Here is a 20,554-nt window from a genome sequence, read left to right on the forward strand (position 1 = left end):
TTTCATTTATGGAAACTAAATTTCAGCACAGACAGCACTGCACTTCGCATAGTGACAAAATGCTCAAAAAGAGATGTGTTCTTAGACTTCCAGGGAAACTGTAATAAGCCTTCCATTTGCTGGAGGTCAGGAAATCTAAAGCTTGTGGACGTGCTACAAGTTTTGTATTGAATCAGCTTTTCCAGAAAAGATGAAACAGTAGGAGGTATCAGGGAGATCTGAAGAACCCCTTTAAATCATTTTCTACTGGATACATTTGCTGAACAAAATTTTGCCAGTTTATCTGGAATTTTTTTTGTATTGATTAAAGTCATGCTCCAGTAGATAGATGTTCAACATGACTTCACTGGATGAGTGAGTTTACATTTAGGGTTGCTTAGTTTAGTAGCAGGCAGTGCTTCTAATCCCTGTGGAGCTGCTATTAGCCATTGGTTGACCTGAAATTCACATGAGTTGGCTTTAATTCAGATCCTGGTTTGCTCTGCCTGGTTTGCAGGTGGGTTTGGTTTAAATTTGGACCAGCCACTTAAGCTGGCTTTTCTTGAGTTTTTTTTTCTTACTCTTGAGAAAATCTTTTTTTAACAGTACTTTCAAGCACTCCTCCATGATCATGCTATTTCTTGTGCTGATTGTCTTTAGGGTTTGGCCAGAGCAGTAGGGAGGGCTGGGGACAAGATGATGGGCAGGGGGAAGCAAGGGTGTGCTTTCAGTGTGGCCTCTAACATCAGCATGTTCCGTTCCTTGCCTAAGAGGAGTAGCTTGAGTGTCCAGAGACTGTGCAATTAAATTCCAAAGATACTGCAGGGAACATTCCACGTGTTTTTAATAATGACCCTTAGAAATTTAATGTGACCTTTTTTTTTTTTTTTTTTAGTATCATTTGGGATCTGGCAGTCTAACTTTTGATTAGGTTGCAGAAGGGTTGCATTTTATATCAGAAAAAATAAAATTATGTCTGTATTTGGCCTGCAGAGAAATACTTGAAATCTGTGTGCAATCCTCAGCAAAGAAAAGTTTTCTTTTATGACTGCAGTGTTTAACAAGCAAAGACATTTCTTCTGCTCTTTTAACAAGGGGAATATTGCTGTGATTTAAAAGTCTGAGATATTTTCTGGGAGTATTTCTCTATGTTCTTACTGCAGATTTCTTTGTATTTACTGTACTGGGAACTACTAGTTGATGGGACAAAATGTGATTGCAGGATCTTAGCTTTAGAAGGTCCCATTCAGTATTCCCCATGTGTGAAAATCTCACTAGCTGGCATTACAAGGGCAGAATCTTAATGCACTTCTTTGGGCTTGTTCTGTAGAGCGTTGGTTTGATGTGGTCTCTGCCTTTTTACTGGCTAATCAAGGTCCACTGGGACTGGAGATGGGTAAGTAGCTATTCCACTTATCTTGTACATGTCCATATACAAAGATACATGGTTACTTACCACAGAGATGGACAGGAAATAACTGTGAGGGGGGAGATCTTTACCTCATTAGTAACATTACGTTTCCTATAGTGCATATTTTTCATATATTAAAAGTTAATAAGATGGGGTTGGCTTACAAGACTTAAAGAGAGACGTGATCATAGTAAATATGTCTAGAGCTTCAGAAAATATTACTAAGGTATTTTAAAGCATTTCCAGAACTCTTTCCTTCATATTCTTTATATATCAAACAGTAGTATTTTTTTTATTCCTTGTTTAAAGTCTTAATGCCTGCAGCTACCATAATAAAATTAATGTTTCATATTATACTGGATGTAAGAGTTACAGTTTGAGCCCCCAGTCTTGACTAGAGCTGTGGAGTAGCAGGGGTGGAGCAACACCCGTAGCAGGATAGCTGCTCTCAGAAGACATTGAAATGTGCCTGGACAAGACTCAGAGAAATCCTGATGCATCCCTTTTATAGATAAGAAATTGATAGATCAAATTATACACTAAATTAATGACTAAGTTACAAGAGAAGCGAATAAAATCTTCTTTGGAGGAAGCTCTGTTTATCATTCCTATAGGTATTGTGTATGTTTTGCAGTGGGCACACTGTCAACCAAAGCTAAGTTTAATGCACACATAAAAAGTACTTTGCTGGCATCTTTTCATTGCCATTATATCAAAATTACTGTAGCTCAGATGCTGTGGCTTCCAATTGCTTCTTCCATATATGAACAGAGTGCTGCCTGTAAGAACAGATATGAACCAAGAATATAGTTGGCACTAAATAAATAATACTTAATATTTTCATCCCTTTATAAATAACTCCCTTGCATTCTTCTCTCAAGTTTACACACATACCTGGATGGGGTTCTGTTTAACATAGGTATTTTTTCCATTGTTCAGAGAAAATATATCGAGGGGAGAACTTTTCAATTAAGTGCACATACTCCAAGAATTTGAAAGGTCAGTCACTTCTCAGGAAGTTTTGGAACTCCTGTAAAATGCTTCCACGTATTTATGTATCTGAAAATATGAAGCAAAAAATAGATTAACAAAAATGTTGAGAAAGAGGATTGCTCAGAGAGTGAAAATACAAGGAAAACCTCCATCATGGAACTAACTGGCACCGTCTCAAGCCTATGTTGGTGTGGGAGACTCCCTGCCTTTGCACACCGACTGCATTGCTGATTTCCTTTGTGCAAAAGGTAATTTTTGAGGAAGTTTTGGAGGAAAATCCAGTAAGGTGCAATAGCTCTTGTGTTATATTCAGAATATGAACCGCTAATACTGGTTATTTTTGTTAGTGCTTAGTATGAAACACATTTCTTGAAACTACCTGGACTGAGCTCCCCGCACAGCATCTGACTGTGCAGTCAGCAGCTGTAATTGCTGTGCGGGTGGAGGTGACACTATTTGTACTTACTTACTTGCATAAAACATTGAACACAGACTAAAATACATCTCTAGTTTTGGGGGTGTCTAGGTAGTTGGGCATAGAGGCAATAGAGCCTATTTTTGCAAAATTTCAGCAGGCAGATTAAGTCCCCTGATGCAATTTCTGATAAGATTTAATGTATCTTCTGTAGCCCGTAGAAATGCTACTTTCACAGTTCTGTGATAGATCTAGAAACTTTTGATTTTTCTGCAATGTTTTTATACTGAACAGAAAAAAGCACTAAACTGATTTACTGAAAAAAAAGCTTTCTTATGCAATACCCATCAAATTTACAAGGACTGTAACTTAACCTTTTCTTCTTAGTGTTGACATTGTATCTTGTCTTATTTTTGCACAGTTCAGTGGAAGTTATGCTTGCAGCAGAATGCAGGCTCTTTCTGCATGTCAGTTTTGAAACATTTTCACGAGGCAAAGTAGTTTGAATCCTAAGAATAGGAGATATGGGCTCACTACCAGAGTAGTTTTACACAAACATTTTATTTGTTACTTTTCTGTTCTTTCTCTCTCTCTCTCTCTCTCTCTCTCGCTCTCTCTCTTTTTTTTTTTTTTTTTAACTTCATTTATAATGACTGTATTTGGTCTGCAGAAAAGTGTGGAAGTAATCAGAATGTTTATTTTATCACCGAGTTTGTATAATAACATTTGCTATAAACTGATTTTTTTAGGTTCCAAGACAGAACAATTGATTAGATGCATATTTTCTGCATTATACAACAGATCACACCCAGCTGCACAGCTTTTCTCAGGTAAGTGAGCTATTATATATTCCCTTTTTTCTTCCCTTCCCCAACTCCCTTAATTAATAAGGAAAACCAGACGTCTATCTGCATGAGGCTTGTTTTAAAGTCAGTACATATATCCATGGAAAATAAATATCTAGTTACTAGGATTTATCCACTGGGGCCAGCTCTAATAATGAATTTGAAATAGGATTTTCTTACTACAGGAAAAAAAAAAATTCCTCAGACTCAAAGATAAATCAAAGGAAAGTGGCACCCCGGTGGACCAGACAACCCATTGGCAGCAGAGTCACATGAAAGCCTCAGAGGTCACTGCCTCAGTATCAGCAAAGCTATTTGTAGAGCTCACTGTGGAGTTTCACATCGCGGCTAAATCAGAATACTTAATAACCTGGCACCCAAATTTCACATGTTGCCAGCCTCAGTCCTTATGTGAGCCTTCCTTTCACTGCTTTGGAAGCTTCCCCTTTGAGTTGTAAAGCATGGATACACAGTCCTATGTTTTGACAACTCAAAAAAAATTAATTTAGAACCAGCATTAAGAGACTTACTGTGTGGATGTACAGGTAGGTGAATTTAATTGCAAAAAGCATGCTGGCTACATCTACAGCAGATTCTCTGAAGTGAGAAGGGCAAGATAACTCTAATGAAATCTTAGATATGTGTTTTCCTTCCAGTCTATGATATAACTAGGGCCATTACAGAATTTTCTTCAGATGCCAGCATTTTTAACTGGATCATTAACACGATCATTAGCTGTTTATGAGTAAAGTGTCTGCTTTGCATGATTTTTTTTTTTTTAGGATGCTTTGGTTTCTTTTGGTGTAATGGAAATGTAGGTCAGACACTTGAACCCATTCCCACACACATTCTCTTTTCTACCTATCCATTAATTTTGATTTTGAAAAGTTGCAATGAGATTTTCTGAAATTTCTGAATTTGTGTCTCATGTCCCTGTTCTTATGTAAGAAGAACCTCCCCAGCCACTTTTTATCTCCCAGAAGCCAAAAATGCTGGAGTGATGGCCTGTCCTCACTTCGAAAAGAGACTGTGGTGCACTGCAGGAGATGTAGTTCGACAGGAATGTTCAATCTATACAGCAGATCAGGAGCCAAGAAATACTTGAATAGAGCTCCCACGGCTAAGCAGGGCTCTGAGCACCTCACTTAATCTACAGTGTGACCACTCCCCACCTGTAAATTGACACACACTTCCTTGTTTCACAAAGGCTTCAAGAGGATAAAAATCTGTGAAAGTTATGAGATTCTCAGATACTGTGATAAGTCCCAGGATAAACAAATGTTGAATGCAAAACAGCAGCTTGCATGGTACATATTCAAGGGCATGTGGAATGAATTAGAAAGATGAAGGGAGGGAGCAAAAGAATGAGAATGGGGAGAAGCAGAAGGGAGGAAGGATAGACAGAAACTGCAACTCAGGCAGTGTCACTGGAAGCTATGGGAGAGTTACGCTGAGTCCTGCACACTTTGAGTTCAAGTTCCAATCTTAGAAGTGTTTATAAAGCTAAACTGAGCCAACAGCTTACTAAATGAGTTTTTTTTGCAAAATTCCTATGTTGACATTTTTGTGAAGTGACCAAAAGTAACTCCCAAAGAAGGGATCTTACTGTGTGCATTTAGAGCATGAGTGGAGATATTAAACCTAGGTTTTAGTTAATTTCTCACAATAGTCTTTTTTGGGGGGAGAACGATACAAGCAGTTTAAGAAAATTAATTTTCTGTATTGTGCCCTGCCAGTGGTGTGAGGGGAAAAGTCTGGATATAGACATGTGTGGATCTGTAGATAATAGGCAATAAGGACATACATAATTCCTTAGCTGCCCTTTCCCTTTTTTTTTTTTTTTTTTTTTTTTTTGAGAGGGCATATTATGAAACTACATACTGGGAACAGATTAGTGGATTATTTTTTCTGACAATGGAATATAAAGATTAACCATTCACTCATAAAAAGAACAAATTCATTTTTAGAACTGCAGGTTTAGCAATATGACAGATCAGTTAGAGAAACTGCTGCTGCTTTTCAAAGAACTGAAGAGTGTGGTCAGTAAAGAAGAGGGAAAGACATTTGGCATGGCAAGAAAGAAGTGACAAAACTCAGAGGAGAAAATGTACGATTCATGTATAGAAAGCTTTAATACAGTGATGCCAGGTAGGTGGTTTTATCTTACTACTGGGAAGTGTGGAAAGCCTGCAATTGGGATGGAGGCCGGGTGTCCTTTTTCTCCAGAACATACTGATGTGACATATTCCTGTGCAGAAGGACAAAACTCCCACTAAGCTTTCCAAAAAGGATTTAGGCAATGCACAGTAATTTATGCTGGCTTTCTGTGCTAGAGGTCGAAATTGCCACTGGTCATACTAATGACAAGCCTCTGCTCGACTGCAGTGAAACAACAGTGGCTGCAGATTAGGTGTGCTGATATTGCAAAACCTCTCTCAGCAGCAAGGAATGAAACGGCTTAGCGTTAAATGAAAGGACCTTAAACAGAGAGGTGCTCATGATTTGCTGAGGAATGTCTCAAACTCACTCTACGGTATCTAATGCTTATACCATTTACACTAAGCTGGACTGCCTTAGAAGCAGCTGAATATTTTGGGTTTTTTTTCTCTTTGCAGTGATTCACTTTCTACTAAAAAAATGGCTCTTAACAAATAACTGCACTTTGCATATACATGCATTACAGGCATCTTCATCCCCACAAAATCTCCTTGATATTTATAAACTTCAGAAGCAAATTTTAAAATACTATTTTATATGGTGTTTGAAATCCTCTTAGGCACCTCATCTGCATTTGTGTGTCTAGATTCCATTTAAAATCAGATGCTAGAAGCCCATATGACACTTGAAATAAAACTTCAAAAATGTAGTTTTTATAGTCTGATCTTCACGAAAAGTATTATCTTTTGTAATTCTTCAGGCAGAACTATTAAGATAAAAACAATCCACAAATGAAAATAGTTATTTTATGTTGTATTTTGAAGATTCTCTCTGCAGGTCACCCAGCACAGTAAATCTTGTGAGGCAAGATCATCAGCCTACTGAAATAAATGAGAACTCTTTTCTTTCAGTGAGCTTCACACCACAACCTTCACTGAAGTATATCCAGATAGACTTACACTCTGTTTACTGCATTTTATTTGAATGAAAGTGAAAACTAATGCAAGTGTCAAAAGAAAAACAGCTAAAAATTAAAGGGTAATAGACCTGCTGAACAACTGATGAAGGAGGTAGCTGAGTACCCAGAGGGGTTTGGAAAGAAAACACCAGGTATTATTTGAATAAACATGTTTAAAATACTGAAATAGGTCTAAGGTGCATACAAGAAGTCCAGAAAGCCAACAAAGGGTTTTAATCATAGATAAACTTTAAAACACAATATTCTGCAATGTTGTCAAAATCCTTTGGTACTGAAACTTATAGATTCTAAATTGTATGACATATCTTCTCATCACACGAATGAAATACAAAAAGCATATACTTTCCCATACCTTATGACTTCTCTCCCCCACATCTTTTGCACAGTGGTTTTTAATTTTAGGATTTCATCACCACCACCATTCCCCCTTTCCTCCTGAAGCAGGCAGTGGGAGATCACTGCCATCTACAGATAGAAGATAGTATCACTAATATTAGAGCAAATTGTTGTAACAGTTTCATGTTGGAACATTCTTCTCTTTTTCCTTTGAGCACTTGTCTCCTCAACCCTGCCTTCCTCTTAAAAAACCCACAAAGTCACCCAACACAGCCTATAATTTCTTTGGCACCCTGATCATAATCGCCCTCATTAAAGAAAAAGTGTTGTACTTTAAGAGTCTCCGAAGCCCTGTAATGTTTTGGGTCAAAGTTGAAAGAAAAACAAAAAAGTGAAAAAAATGAAAAGCAGGATTCACAAATGTGCTTTCCATTACTTATTATATTTGTCAAAATTTAGTATACATGTCAAAATTATAAATGGGTTCTTACAGCTTTCTCAGAAGGCAGCCAAGAGAAATAACAAACTCTGTGGACATTTGTAGAGATGGATTGGGTAAGTGGGTACCTGCTTCCCATGTACCACTGCCTGGGTCATTGTTTAAAGATGACACATCAGGAAACGCAAGAAAGTATGGCGCTGTAGGAAGAGCAGAGATACAGCTTAATCTCAATTTATTATCTGTCTTTCATTTTCTTTCTCCAAACAAGGGAGTAACAAAATTGATAAAGCTTCATGTTATTTTTATTTATTGTAGAAGAACCACACATCTGAAGCCTATCAAAACTTATTACAATTAATATAACTTGAAAAAGGAAAAGGAATAAAATTTATAATTTTCATCCTGTATCTTGTGTGTTAGGTAGAAAGTTTTTGATTGTAACAAGAATATTTATCAAACAGTCAGATATCCGTTATTAAGATACAACAGCATTCACTATTTTTAACCTCTTCCAATAGATGTTGTTCCACTGAATTCTTGAAATTACAGCCCATCTGATAACATTAAAAAAATTAGAATCACAGATTTGGAAAATTAAAAGCAGTCCTGTGTCCCCATTAAGGGTAAGGGATTTGGCAGCTTGCATTTCCACTTCTGCCATGTTATATTTGACACAGTAAAGAAACTGATGGGCAGAACCAAAAAGAACCTGTCTCCCTCTGAAATATCTAAGTGTATGATTGGTCTTACTGTAATTATTTTTACCTATGAACTTGAGAATTTAAGTCTTCAAGAGATCACACAGCTGTAATATTTAAGTAAAAAAAAAAGGCAGAAGCTAAATGCAGTAGAGTTAAAGTCATCTGTAATTGCAGGGGCTTTCATCTGCTATCTGCCTAAATAGTCATCTTCATGCACTAGAGAAATCCTCCTTATTTGCTTTCCAGGTGAGAGAAATTCCCTGGCTTGTTTGTCCTGTTCTCTGTATATCATCCTAGCAGCCAGAGTAGAATTCTGCTTTGATTTGGGAGCCCATCACAGCATGATAATATGATTGCTTCAAGGAACATATTCCTATACTAGCAACACCAAACAAGTCTACTTTTGGACAAGTTCAAGGAATAAAAGCAACAGTTAATCTGGTCTGATCATAGGGAAGGAGAGATCTCTGACTCAGAAAACCTTTACCATGATTGCTTTGCACAACCAGTTTTTCCTTTATAATCCTGTGCCCACTGAATTGCAGAAGATATGTCTGGTTGCCTTTAAAACTTCTGACAATTTGAACCCAGTTCATAAGAGCAGCTTTCAAAAAATACAGGCTGAAAGTTTAGGCCCCACTGAAGTCAGTGGCAAAAGTCCTGTCAGCTTCAGAAAGGTCAGATTTTCATTCCTGATATTGATTCAGCTGTTACCTTTAAATACAACAGCTGTAAGGTTGTTTCTACAAAAAGTCAATGTCAGGTGTGTTTATTATTTTAAACCACACCATTTCTTTAGAAATGTAAATATCTGAGTACCTTTAAATTTCAACAAGCAAGATAGGAAGTCTGACAGCAGGCATGCCTGTGTTTCACACATTTTTAACATTTATTTAATTGAAATGGTTTTATGGAAACTGCAGAATGAAAGCTGGTTTTTTTCCCCTCTCCCTCTCAAAGGGCATTTCTATATGTAGCCAGGAGGTGGCATTCCTGGGTAACAGTTAAAGGAATCCATAGACAATTTCTCTTTTGCATATGAGAGAGAAAAAAGGTGTATTACTATAGTGGCAGTTAGTCAATTAACTGAGGCTTAAACTAATGCAATAAATTTGCTTCACATATTCTTTGTTTTATGAGAAGTGGCAGAGTTATGCAGTAGTAGACACTAATCTGCATGATGAGACAGCAGGGATCTGGCAAGTTATATTCATCTTCCTGTAAAGTATTTGATAGTAAAAGTCCTTGGTCTTCAGTTACACCCTTTTGTTCCTCCAAATAAGCCAGTTTGCAATAATTCATTGACCACAATAATACCCACTATCATTCTGTTATAAAAACAGTTAGGAAATCTGAGGGGGGGGGGGGGGGGGGAAGCTGAATTTTATCCAGTCAATGAATCTTAATCAGATTTTTCAAAGTCTGATCATTCCCATTTGTGATCCAGTTGGTCTATGGAGTATTGCCATATTTAACATCTGTGTCACATCATGCCTTTCCTGTTGCCTCATTGATCAACAGACAACATGTGATGTTTCCCAGATGTTCAAACACGGCAGATCCCAAACGACCTATTAAATTACACTGAAAGCAAAACAACATCTATGTTGTAAAAGTTTTGTAAAATTCAGGTATGCCTGAATATTCACAAACTTGATACAAGATACTTACTGATATTCAAATTGCTTTTAAAAATCAGTCAAATTCTTTGAAATGTCTCCATTGTGTATTATATAAGGACTTTGTGTCACAGAGTTGATAAAATTTTCTGTTGTGCAATGTAAAGCAAGTTAAAATAGAATTAAGCATCTACTTACGTATGGAGAAGATAAACCACTGAATTTTTTACTTCATTTTACTATTTGTCTCCTCTCACTACATGCAACCTGTGTCCTTGCAGATTTTTACTCAGATTTCTTGATGATTATAGTTTTTTTCTCAGATAAAGCTGAAAAAATAGTGATTTTTAAAAGCATGTGCATTGCATTCTCTAAACAAGGCAAGGCAGTATATGCTTTTCTTCATTGTGGCCTTTTTCCACTGCAAAACATCATTATAAAGATCAAGACTTACTATTACTTAAACCTTTGTTCCGCACCTGAATAACAGTGACATGAAATTCTAGATCGGGTTTCAGACAGCAAATTTGATCCAGTTTACACTAGCATGGTACAACATTCTGCTTTGAAACAGAATGATACAGTATATCCTTCACACCTTTCTGAAGCTAGTGCTACTCTTCTAGCAACATTTCAACTTCAAATTTTGGCATTTTCAGCCATGAGAGTCTCAGGATTTTCTGCTGAACACAGACAGCTGGATGCAGAAAATCAGTACATTTATTTTGTCACCTGCGAATCAGCAGCACAGAGAACTCAGGTGCAATCTGTTTAAATCAACACCACATTTCTCCACATTACTACAATGACTCATCAAAAGTTTATTTTGCCTTACTCTTTAATGAGAAGGAACACAGGTACTTCAGAAAGGCCACCTCAAAGAGAGATGTTCCTTCTGCGCTTACATCAACATTTGTTTTTCTCTCAAATCAAATAGGTTTTTACAATAGGTTGCTTTTTCTTCCCCAGAAAAGAGGTTAAGAAATTCCAGTTCAGAAATGGCCACGTATTTCTTTTTGGTATTTTCCAATAGAAAAAAGGTTGGGGTTTTTTTGTTTTTGTTTTCGTTTTTGTTTTTGTTTTTGTTTTTGTTTTCTTTTTTTTCCCAGCCCGGGCTTTGCTGGTGGATTTGTCAGCTTGCTGTACTGTACCTCCATGAAGCAGCTCCCCGCGAGAGTCAGGAGCTCGATTCCCGGTGCTGTGCTCAGACTCCGGCCCCCACCCGCTGCTCCCGGGATCTGCACTGGGGGGATGCGGCCCCTGGAGTTAACACATCCACAAAGTGATCCAGCGGCCACACCAGCTGCTCGTGTGAAGTAACGCTGCTGCACTGACAACGATGAGATTCGAAGTTTAAGTGATTTTTCTCCCCCATTTGGTCAGAAATTGGAAATTTTTTCATTTAGGGCAATAGACTTATCCAAAAGAAAACATCTTACAGGTTTTTTTCCGATGGTTTATCAAGTTGAAAACTTCAAGGGGGGAGGAAACAAAAATGCTCTGGGTATCCTGGATTAGTAATACTCCAGTATTTTCAGGTATGTCTCCACTGTGGACTAATTTTGGACAGTCACATCTTTATTACAATTTACATGCACAACTAATTTTTGTTGAGCAGTCTAGCATTGTCTGAGAGCACTGAGTACCCAGATATATATTCATTACAACCCCCCTTTTTAGTGATACCAGGAACAATACAGGCACCTAAAAGTTGCAAGATCTCCAAAGTTGGAGCAGTTCAAGAGTCCATCCACATGGTATAATTTGCAACATTAGGATTACTATTTTTTAGAAGCTTCAGAGTGGCAGAGGTACATACAGAAAAAAGTAGGTTGTTGAGTTTTTAAAATTAGAGTATCTATGTATAGTACAGACATAGGTAACTCAAAAAAAAAAAAAAAATCTCTGTCTAGATTTTGAACTTACCTGAATTGTTTATATGTCTTTTTAAAAGAAATACATAATTAGAACAATCTTTATTATTTAATGGCATAAGACTTAACAAACTTTTGTTTTGTTATTGACACTTGCAGAACAACAGCCAGAGATTTAGCCAAGCGAGGACAGAAGGTATATGCAGTATCACAGAAAAGCATGTGGAATACAAACACAGGAAGGAGACAAGAAAAGCAAAGATCTGGATAATGGTAAAGCAACACATATGGTAAGTCAGCTTGAGAAGAACAGTCACATATGCCAAAAATAATTCACTAGCTACATTTAGTTAGAAGATCTGGGGAGCAAACACAGGCATCCTAAACAACGGCAGTAGGTTAGCCAGAGTGTGCTGGTCCCAGGGCCACATTTTCCTGCTCTAACTGCCAGCAGTGTCCGCTTGGAATGAGGAGCTTTCCAAGTGCTGGCCAGTGCTGGCGGTGGAGAGAAAACTGTCTGCTCTTTTCCGTTTCTCATGATTTCTTATGAAATGTATACTGCAGTGTAAGGCCCTGTCAGAAATACCTGAGCCAGTCGATCTGTGCAGAATGTGCTGATCTGCAGAATTGCTTGGTTGTGTTCTAGAAACAAAATCATAGTGTTGGCCTGCTCCTGCACATGAACATGTCTTCGTTTGACCAATTCTTTCTGTTTAATTATAAATAATTCTTTCATTTAAATATACAAAAAAGGCTGCTAAAACAGGAACATGAGATATCCTTACTGTCCTGGGCATATTTTGCAGAAGGATTTTCTTCTGTTCTTGTTATTTGGGTAATTTGCTGCTGGCATTACTTTCACAGTGTCAGCTCCCAAGTTTGTTGCATGACATCTGTAAAATAATGAAATGGATGACATTTGGGAACAATTTCACCAAGTGTTCTAGTCCTTTGGATTTCACCCTGGAGCACTATGTTTTATATTACTTCATTTGCTTGGGTCAAAACTTAAGAATCAGTGTCAATTGGTTTAGTAATCCCCTCTTTTTTCTAGAATTGTCAAACTAGATGAATCTGAGCCTTCTTTATTTTGAAGGTTTTCCATGAGTTCGCTCTTGTAGAGTGGGTCATTGACCAACTGTTCTCTCAAATGGCATAGTTTTCCCTAGAGGATCATCCTTTCCGAATGCTTGTTACCTAAAAAAAAATTTCTTGTTCTCTTCCTGTGACCAAAAAACACAGCCTATTGCCACAATTTTGACGACGAATTTGAAAACTAACTAGGTGATCTGCACTGTCATTACATACAGATAATCCTTACAGACCATTAATGGATATCACAACATGTCTGAGAGTCTGGCTCACTGCTTTTTGTAGTTGCTCTTGTCCTGGATCAGGTGAGTACATCCCAAGTCTCCTTCTAATGCCTTGTGTTGAAATGTATTGCATGATGAGCTGATGCACAGAAATTTATCTTTTCCTTACGGTGTAAATACTTTTTTAAGAAGTGCTTTAATAATGTAGTCAGTGTGGCTCAGAATCAAATACAATAGAATTTCATCGCAAACTCATCTTTCCTCCCTTTTTTGATGTTTTCTTTTGTAATACTTCATGTGGCTGCTACTGCAATTTCAGCTGTTACAAGATGATCTGTTCATTGAAAACCAAACACCTGTGAGATTGTTTGCCATATCTTTAGGTTGAGTTTCTGATGACAGTGTTTTTCCCATAATAGCCACACTGAAATGCAAGTGAATTATAAATTTAACCTTTTATCCAAGACTCTCTCTTGTTTCAATTTCACACTACCAGTTTTCAGGCACAGTCCTCCCATGTAAGTAGACACTGCATATTTTCTAGTCAGTGCCTTGATCTGAGCCCAGTTAGGATTTCTCAGTTTGTACAAATTCCATTGTCCATTTTAGCACAACTGATTCAGCAACAAGTTGGAGCCATTATGAATTCTCATACACTTTAATGTTTCCTGAGTAGTGGAACAGTAATCGTTGTTTAAATACCCAGACATCTAGAACTTTTGCCTGGAAGGCCCCCTCTGTGAAGCATTTTTCACTCTGCCCTTAGTACTATGCCCTAGCCTGTCTTGTAACAACTTTAGGAGAAGCTTATTTTTTCCATCATGTTGGCATTTATCTGAACCACTTGCCAAATTTTTTGTAGTATTTCTCATTTCTCAGACTAAATCACTAATTTTGCATAAAACTTAGGAATTATCACCCAGCAAATTACAATCTTTTTTTTTTTCCCTGTGAGATATAACTATGTGATTATAAAGCCTTCTAGACATTCCTTAGCCACTGTGTATTGCTGGCTACAAGCTATAACTTTTACTTGCATCTGAACTGAATACAAGTGTCTTTCAGGGTGCCTGGACTATGCAAGTTGCTCATTAATTAGGTTTTCACCTTGTCTGTACCATTGAGCAATTAGGCTATGAAGTGAAATTTCCACAGAGCATTTCCCACTTGCAAATTCTTGTACCATTTCAGCAGAGACAACATGGCTGCTATCCTTGGGCTACAATCAGGATTTTTTAAAAGAAGAAGTTGTAGACATACAGCCTTACTAAAGTTCTTTATCTAATCCAATTTTACAGCTAACAGCCAGAGCAATTCCATAATCCATTCATTCCCCTCCACAGCGATTTATTTCAAACTCCTTCCTTCTTTGCTCTGGTCCAGCCGTTCCTAAAGCCGAAGATTAGCCAAAGCTGCCTTGTCTCCCTAATTCCATAGCAGAGTAAGAGATTGCTTTAATTCCTTTTCTGGAGCTCCAAGATCCTAGTTTAGGCCTTATTTCCCCACCTGAGGTGCCTACAAATGTGTCACTAATTTAAGCCATAACTAATTTGGCCTTGACAGTTAACATCCTGCTGCCAGTTTCAATTAGGGAGGAGAAACAACTGCTGAAATCAGGTGTCTGTGGTGTAATCATGTTTACTCGTTAGAAGGCCAAAAATGCTCTTTCCCTAGGCACAGGTGGCACCAGATAATATGGTGATGGCAGGCTTCTTCCAAAGATTTCCAAAAACCTGAAGGAGTTCACCTAAATGTTTGTCTTCCAGAGTAAATGTTGTCTGGCACTCTTCTCTTTGCTTTCTTTTCTGCCTCTCCTCTACAGAGAGTTCTTTGTCAAGTAGCAGCCAGATCCTTAACTCATCAATGTGTTTGTCTTTACACTTTGTTTCTTAGTGGTATAATATGCTTTTCTACGAAGCGGGAACAGCGATTCCTTTCTCCCAAATTACAGTGTGACAACCAGTATGAAAGCTCTTGTATTTTTTCTTCTTTTCTATTCTAAAGCAACTCTAACACACTCTGAAAAATATCTTTCCCTCCCAATCCAATCAAAATGCAGTGAGCATGACAGTGAGTAACAGAGAGCCCTGCTGCAGCCAGCAAAGCTTATCTCTGAACTGCTCCCCAGGTCCCTGCATAAGTTTCAGCTGAATCATAACTCCCAAGTATCCTTACAGCCAGCATTATCACAGAGCTTATCTTCCCCAGAATCTAAGCATCGCTTGGAATTGCTTTACCATGAGGGCAGAACCACATCTCTCATTTATCTCAGCTCATTCCTGATACACAGTAATATTTCAGTAGATCATTAATCAATCCCTCCTGTAACAACCAACTAAACAAGTAAAACGTCCTTTCAGCAGAGCTCTTTCTAGTCTATCTGCTCTTCTGAGTGAGAGACTGTGCCCTATGGAACCCTGAGCATCATCACTGCAGGGAAGGAGTCACATCACCAAGTGGATTTTTCCTGGTGCACAGCACCAGCCAGGTGTGTTCTGGACTGCTGCGAGAGCTTTCATTTTTTAAGAGCTATAATTAAATTACCACCTACAATAATAAACCTGAGGTTAATGAGCTCAGGCAGAGATGCTACGTTGAGCCACAAGAGATGAGACAGACCCATAATGAGACATTTTCAGCCTTATTAGAAATAAAACAGATGAAACCAGGCAGCTGACGGGCCTTTTGGTGCCGGGGCTGTGCTCCCCGCGGGCCGGGTGCTCTGCGGGGTACCCTGTGGGTGCCCAGGCGCTGCTCCCCGCGGCTAGGGCGCTCTGTGGGTGCCCAGGTGGTGCTCCCCACAGGCAGGGTGCTCTGTGGATGCTGTGCGGGTGCCCGGGCAGCGCTCCCCACAGGCAGAGTGCCCTTTGGGCGCCCGGGCGGCGCTCCCCGAGGGCAGGGCGCTGTGTGGGTGCCCGGGCGGCGCTCCCCGCCGGCGCCGTGCCCTTGTCGGGCCAGCGCAGCCCCCGCACGGCACCCGCCGCTGTCTCCATGCGACAGCGCAGCATGGGCGTCTCCCAGCGCCCTCATTTGCATAGCCCCGCGAGTGGCCAATGGGCGGGCGCCGCCGCCGCTGTTATTTGCATGTTGGCCGGGCGGCGGCCAATGGGGCGGCGGCGGCGGCGGGGCGCGAGGAGGGCGATGCTCTCGGTGGCGCGCGAGCGGCGCAGCGCGGGGCCGGGCCGGGCGCGGGGACCTGCCGGGCGCGGGCGGCCCTGGGCCCGGGCGGCCGCGGGGCAGCGGCGGCGGGACCATGTCGGTGGCGGGGCTCAAGAAGCAATTTCACAAAGCCAGCCAGGTAGGGGGGCGGCGGCGGCGGCGGCCGGGCCCGGGCGGGCTTTGCTGTTGATGGGCGGTTCGCCCGGTGCCCGCTCCCGCACGAGGCGGCGGGTTCCTCCTCCGTCTGTGGCAGCATTACCCTGGCACCTCCGGGGAGTGTTTCCTTCAGCGTTACCTCCGCGTCCTGTGCTTGTGGTTTTGCTTGTCAGCTTCCTGTGCTGTTCTCACAAGAGAAGGTTGCCCGTTCCATTCTTTTCCGTGGGTCTTCAGGTCTTTTTTTTAGTTATTAACATTTGTCATTTAGTGTTGGGTTCGTGTTCGTATTTTGAGGCCTCAGTTAAAGCTACAGCCTGTATGGTACCAGCTTTCCCCTAAAGAGTTCATTGTTTTGATCTTCCAGGAATTGCTGGCTTATTATCCTACCTGGAATACCATGTATTTGTCCTGTAGAGGGTATCAGATGTTTCTAGAGTTTTCCCTCCTTCTCTGGATGCTGTACTCCTTATCTTCTCTAGAGTGAATCTTCATCTTCTTCTGACCCCTTTATCTCTTTTCCCTTTTATATGTGCTTTGCTTTAATAGCTGGTCTCTTTTAAGAGAGAAATGCCTTTCTGCCAAGCAGGTAGACTGGTTGAATTCCATGGCAGGATGGTGCCAATGCCAAATCCTGCACTGAGGTGGGGGCTTCAGGATGTGGCTGCAGTGGGATTCTTCCACTGAAGGTTTTTGGACATCTCAGCTGCTTTGCTTGGTCATTCCAAGTCAAAGAGATCTGTATTTCTGCTGGCTGTCATTCATGATAATGCTAATACTGAACTTAGTGACTGTAACCTATTCAGTAAAATCCGACAACTGCTCTTGTCTTGGTGAGAGTGAAGAAAATAAAGGTTCATTGAGTGCTTGGTTGTCATCTTTCTAGGTCTTCCTTCAGCTGTGTAGCTTGTCAGCAGCCCAAGTGCAGAATCTGCGCTTTGTTTGGATACAGAGATGCTAAATATTGTTATCTAATGTTTCAGTAGTGTGCTCTATTTCGTGGAATGTACTGATCCTGAAAAATGTTGTGAATTGGTATCTTTTAGTTAACTTTCACTGTTCCTTTGAGAAAATGCTGGACCTGTAGAGTAAACAAATCCAAAGACAATTTATTAAAGATTTTGGCTTGTTTTGCATCTGATATGCTGGTGAGTGGTGCAGCCTTTGCTCTAGTGAGCCTGTAACTCAGGAAGCAGAAGATACTTAACTGAGGAAGTTTGAGAAGTAACCACAGCAAGTATCCTCTCATCAAGCAACTGGTAACAGTGCAGGTTACTTAATCCTGCCCAGATGTCAGGTAAACAAACAAACAAACAAAGGGATGGATGGCATCTGATAAGGCAGTAGTAATGGCAGAAAGGAGCTGTAGAATACATTGAATTTGACAGCATTTATTGGAAAGTTGTGGTATGACTTCCAATATTCAATACAGTAAGGAACTGCAATGCATAATTCATAAAAATGTTCTTCTTTTCAGGGTTTACTCAAAGGTAAAATTTCAGCTTCGTTTCAAATGCAGAACTGAGCAAGAAATTTTAAATCAGTTGATTGAAAAAGTCTTGTTATGGAAATGTATTTACTAGGAAATCAAAGTTCAGGAATAAGATAGCAGATTTTTTTTGTTTTGTTTTTGGTACATAAGGTAACACGCTTCTTAAGAGCTCATTCTGTAAGAATTCAGATAAGATGTTGGGCAAAATCATAGTGGGAAAATAACAGAAGAAATAGCATATATATATATAGTGGATCAAAACAGCCATCTAAACAATGAAATTGCTTATCTCTGACACAGACACACAGTCATGCCTGGATGTATAAAGTTGTTGACTAACAAAAATAAGGTGGAACATGAAAAGTGGAAATACTGGGATTCCGTCTTTTAGAAGAATACTTTTACAAAATGCTAAAGCAAGCAAATGCAGAGGGTGAGAGGTATTTCTCTACAGGAGATTTCTCAAATTTCCAAGTACTGTGGGATCACTCAGGGAGACACAGACCTTTGTGTGTTGAGTGGATGAAAGATGCCAGTGGTAACTGTTAACAGCAGAGACAGGCATTGCTTGGGGAAAGAATGAAATTAATTCCTTTAGTGTTCCCAAAGGAGAATGGGGGCAGATGACAAAAACTGGCAAATGTCCCAGAGGACATTAAGGAATACTGGAGGGAATGAGACTACTGTCAGGACATGTGATTAAGGAATAAGAATAATATCTGAAAGCTGACAGAACCTAAGGACAAAAACTCTGAAGGCTAAAGCAAGTGTCTTAAGACAGTCTGTATTTAACAGTTCATTCAGAAATGTGAATAAATACCAAAAAAGTGACAGGACACATATATACTATTTCCATGCTAAAATAGACTTCTGTTCAATGGAAATAAATAACAATTCTAAATGAAATACAGACTAGTATAGATTCATAGTTATAAAATATTAAGTAAAATAAATTGAGTTAGTCTAAACTCTGTTTGCTCTTACTAAACAACTGAACTTTTCTGCAAGAGAACGGCATTTCAGTTTTGTTCTTGTAAAAAGCCTGTGTGTCTTTATGTAGGGCTTTTTTGTTGACTAGTGATCACCTTTGAGTGTAGGCTTAAATTCTAAGTGCTGGAGTCCAGGAAAACAAAAATTACTTATGATTTTATACATGCAGTTGAGGTTTCTGAGGTGTTTGTCTGGTGCTTGTCAGCTTGGTTTGTCTGAAGTTACACTTAAGTAAATGAGTGTTTGCTTTCTGAAAGGTCAGCAGCTAACGTTTTATGGTTACTAATGCCCTTGCCAAAATCAGGCACGACAAGCTATTGCAAACTCGGTTGTTGTAGTAAAAAGTCACCATGGGTCTCTCTGTAATCCAGTAGTTCACAACAAGTGTTTGGATGGTTTTCCCCTAGAATTTTTTACCCAATTGTTTTTTTTTTCCACTGAAAATTGCATGTTTATTGGTTTTCACTGAAGTGTCAGGCAGTGAGATCTAGCAGACAACTCTTGTGTTACGGTGTGTGTTGAAATTACTGCAGTGAGGTCTGTACCCCGGAGTGAGTGGAGTGTGAGCTGTTTTTCTGTACATTACAATAAATAAAGCTGCAGTGCTACTCCATTATCTGTCCCCTAGTGATTGCTTCCCCTGGTGTCGTGGAATGGAGAGACCCAAAGCTTGTCTCAAAGTTTGTGTGTCTGTTATGTAGTGATAACACCCTTCATGTTATTAGAATTTTCTTTACTATGCTTTCTACTTGGGTTGTAAGCTTAAATTGAAGAAGTTGTTTAATTGAAAGTGACCTGCAATGAGGATCACTTCCATTCTCTCCCTTAAAAATCAGTAATGATTCCTTGAGTATAACTCATCTGACTCATGAAATACCAAGCAGAACCTGATAAGTGTCTTACCACCTCTCACTGACTGATAAGCAAGGGTAGGCTGTTTCTCAGTGCTGAATAATTCAGGTGCAACCCCCATGAAATTCAGCTTTTTTAAAGTGTATTTTCAAATATAATCTGTTTAATTAAATTTTGTGGAGTTGTGTTTGCAATGAGAGTTTTTGTCCTGTCCCTTTCAGCCTCTGCCAGATCTGATGTGTTTTCCTGTTTTCAGTTTGAAAGCTTTTGAGGTAGGTGTATCTCTGCCTGCTGGTTCTGCAGGCCTTGTTCTCGTTGTGCATGTGGGATAACCCAGGTGGTGGGAGGACTGCATCTTCTGGTGAGTACTGGGAGTATTTTTAGAGTTTAGGAAAGCAGGAAGCGCAGAGAGTGAATAAGAAAGCCTTAATAGGTATTAGGTGCATTTCTAATTTCTGCTGTGCTCTAAAACTGCAGCCAGGCTAGGATCCCTGGGTAAAGATATGTGATTTTTTTCAAAGGATTTGGAGGCTGCTGAGTTCAGAACCTCACTCCCTTAGGGTGTTTTGAAAGCTCAGCCGTGATACTGGTGAAGGAAATCTGCTGTTCAGTTTCAATTCACACATTTTTTTAAAATTTTTTTAAATTAATTGTAGCCAAAGGCTGTGTATAGAAGTAGTTTCACTCTCAACAGCTTAGTCATGTTGTATTTTTCAGGCTTAGTTTCTCAGAGGTAGTGGTAAGTAATGCTTTTCTGAGGAAACAGAACTGCCAATATTCACAATTATTGTGAATCTCTTGTTTGTAATGTGGTCATCAACAGCTACTGCAGCCTCTGCAG

General features: G+C 39.5%; 1 protein-coding gene across 1 annotated transcript in view; it reads left to right on the forward strand.

Moving 5' to 3' along the window:
* Window positions 1-1,356: 1,356 nt before the first annotated feature.
* The window catches only part of SH3GL3 (SH3 domain containing GRB2 like 3, endophilin A3), a 56,799-nt gene continuing 37,601 nt past the window's right edge, over window positions 1,357-20,554 (forward strand). The window contains 4 exon segments of the mRNA XM_066196399.1: window positions 1,357-1,375; window positions 3,548-3,628; window positions 13,062-13,108; window positions 13,110-13,148. Coding sequence (XP_066052496.1) covers window positions 1,372-1,375; window positions 3,548-3,628; window positions 13,062-13,108; window positions 13,110-13,148 — 171 coding nt within the window. The 5' untranslated portion in view covers window positions 1,357-1,371.

This window comes from Chamaea fasciata, unplaced genomic scaffold (genome assembly GCF_029207755.1).
Source record: "Chamaea fasciata isolate MVZ Bird 193981 ecotype frontalis unplaced genomic scaffold, bChaFas1.0.hap1 SCAF_14, whole genome shotgun sequence".
Lineage (NCBI taxonomy): Eukaryota > Metazoa > Chordata > Aves > Passeriformes > Sylviidae > Chamaea > Chamaea fasciata.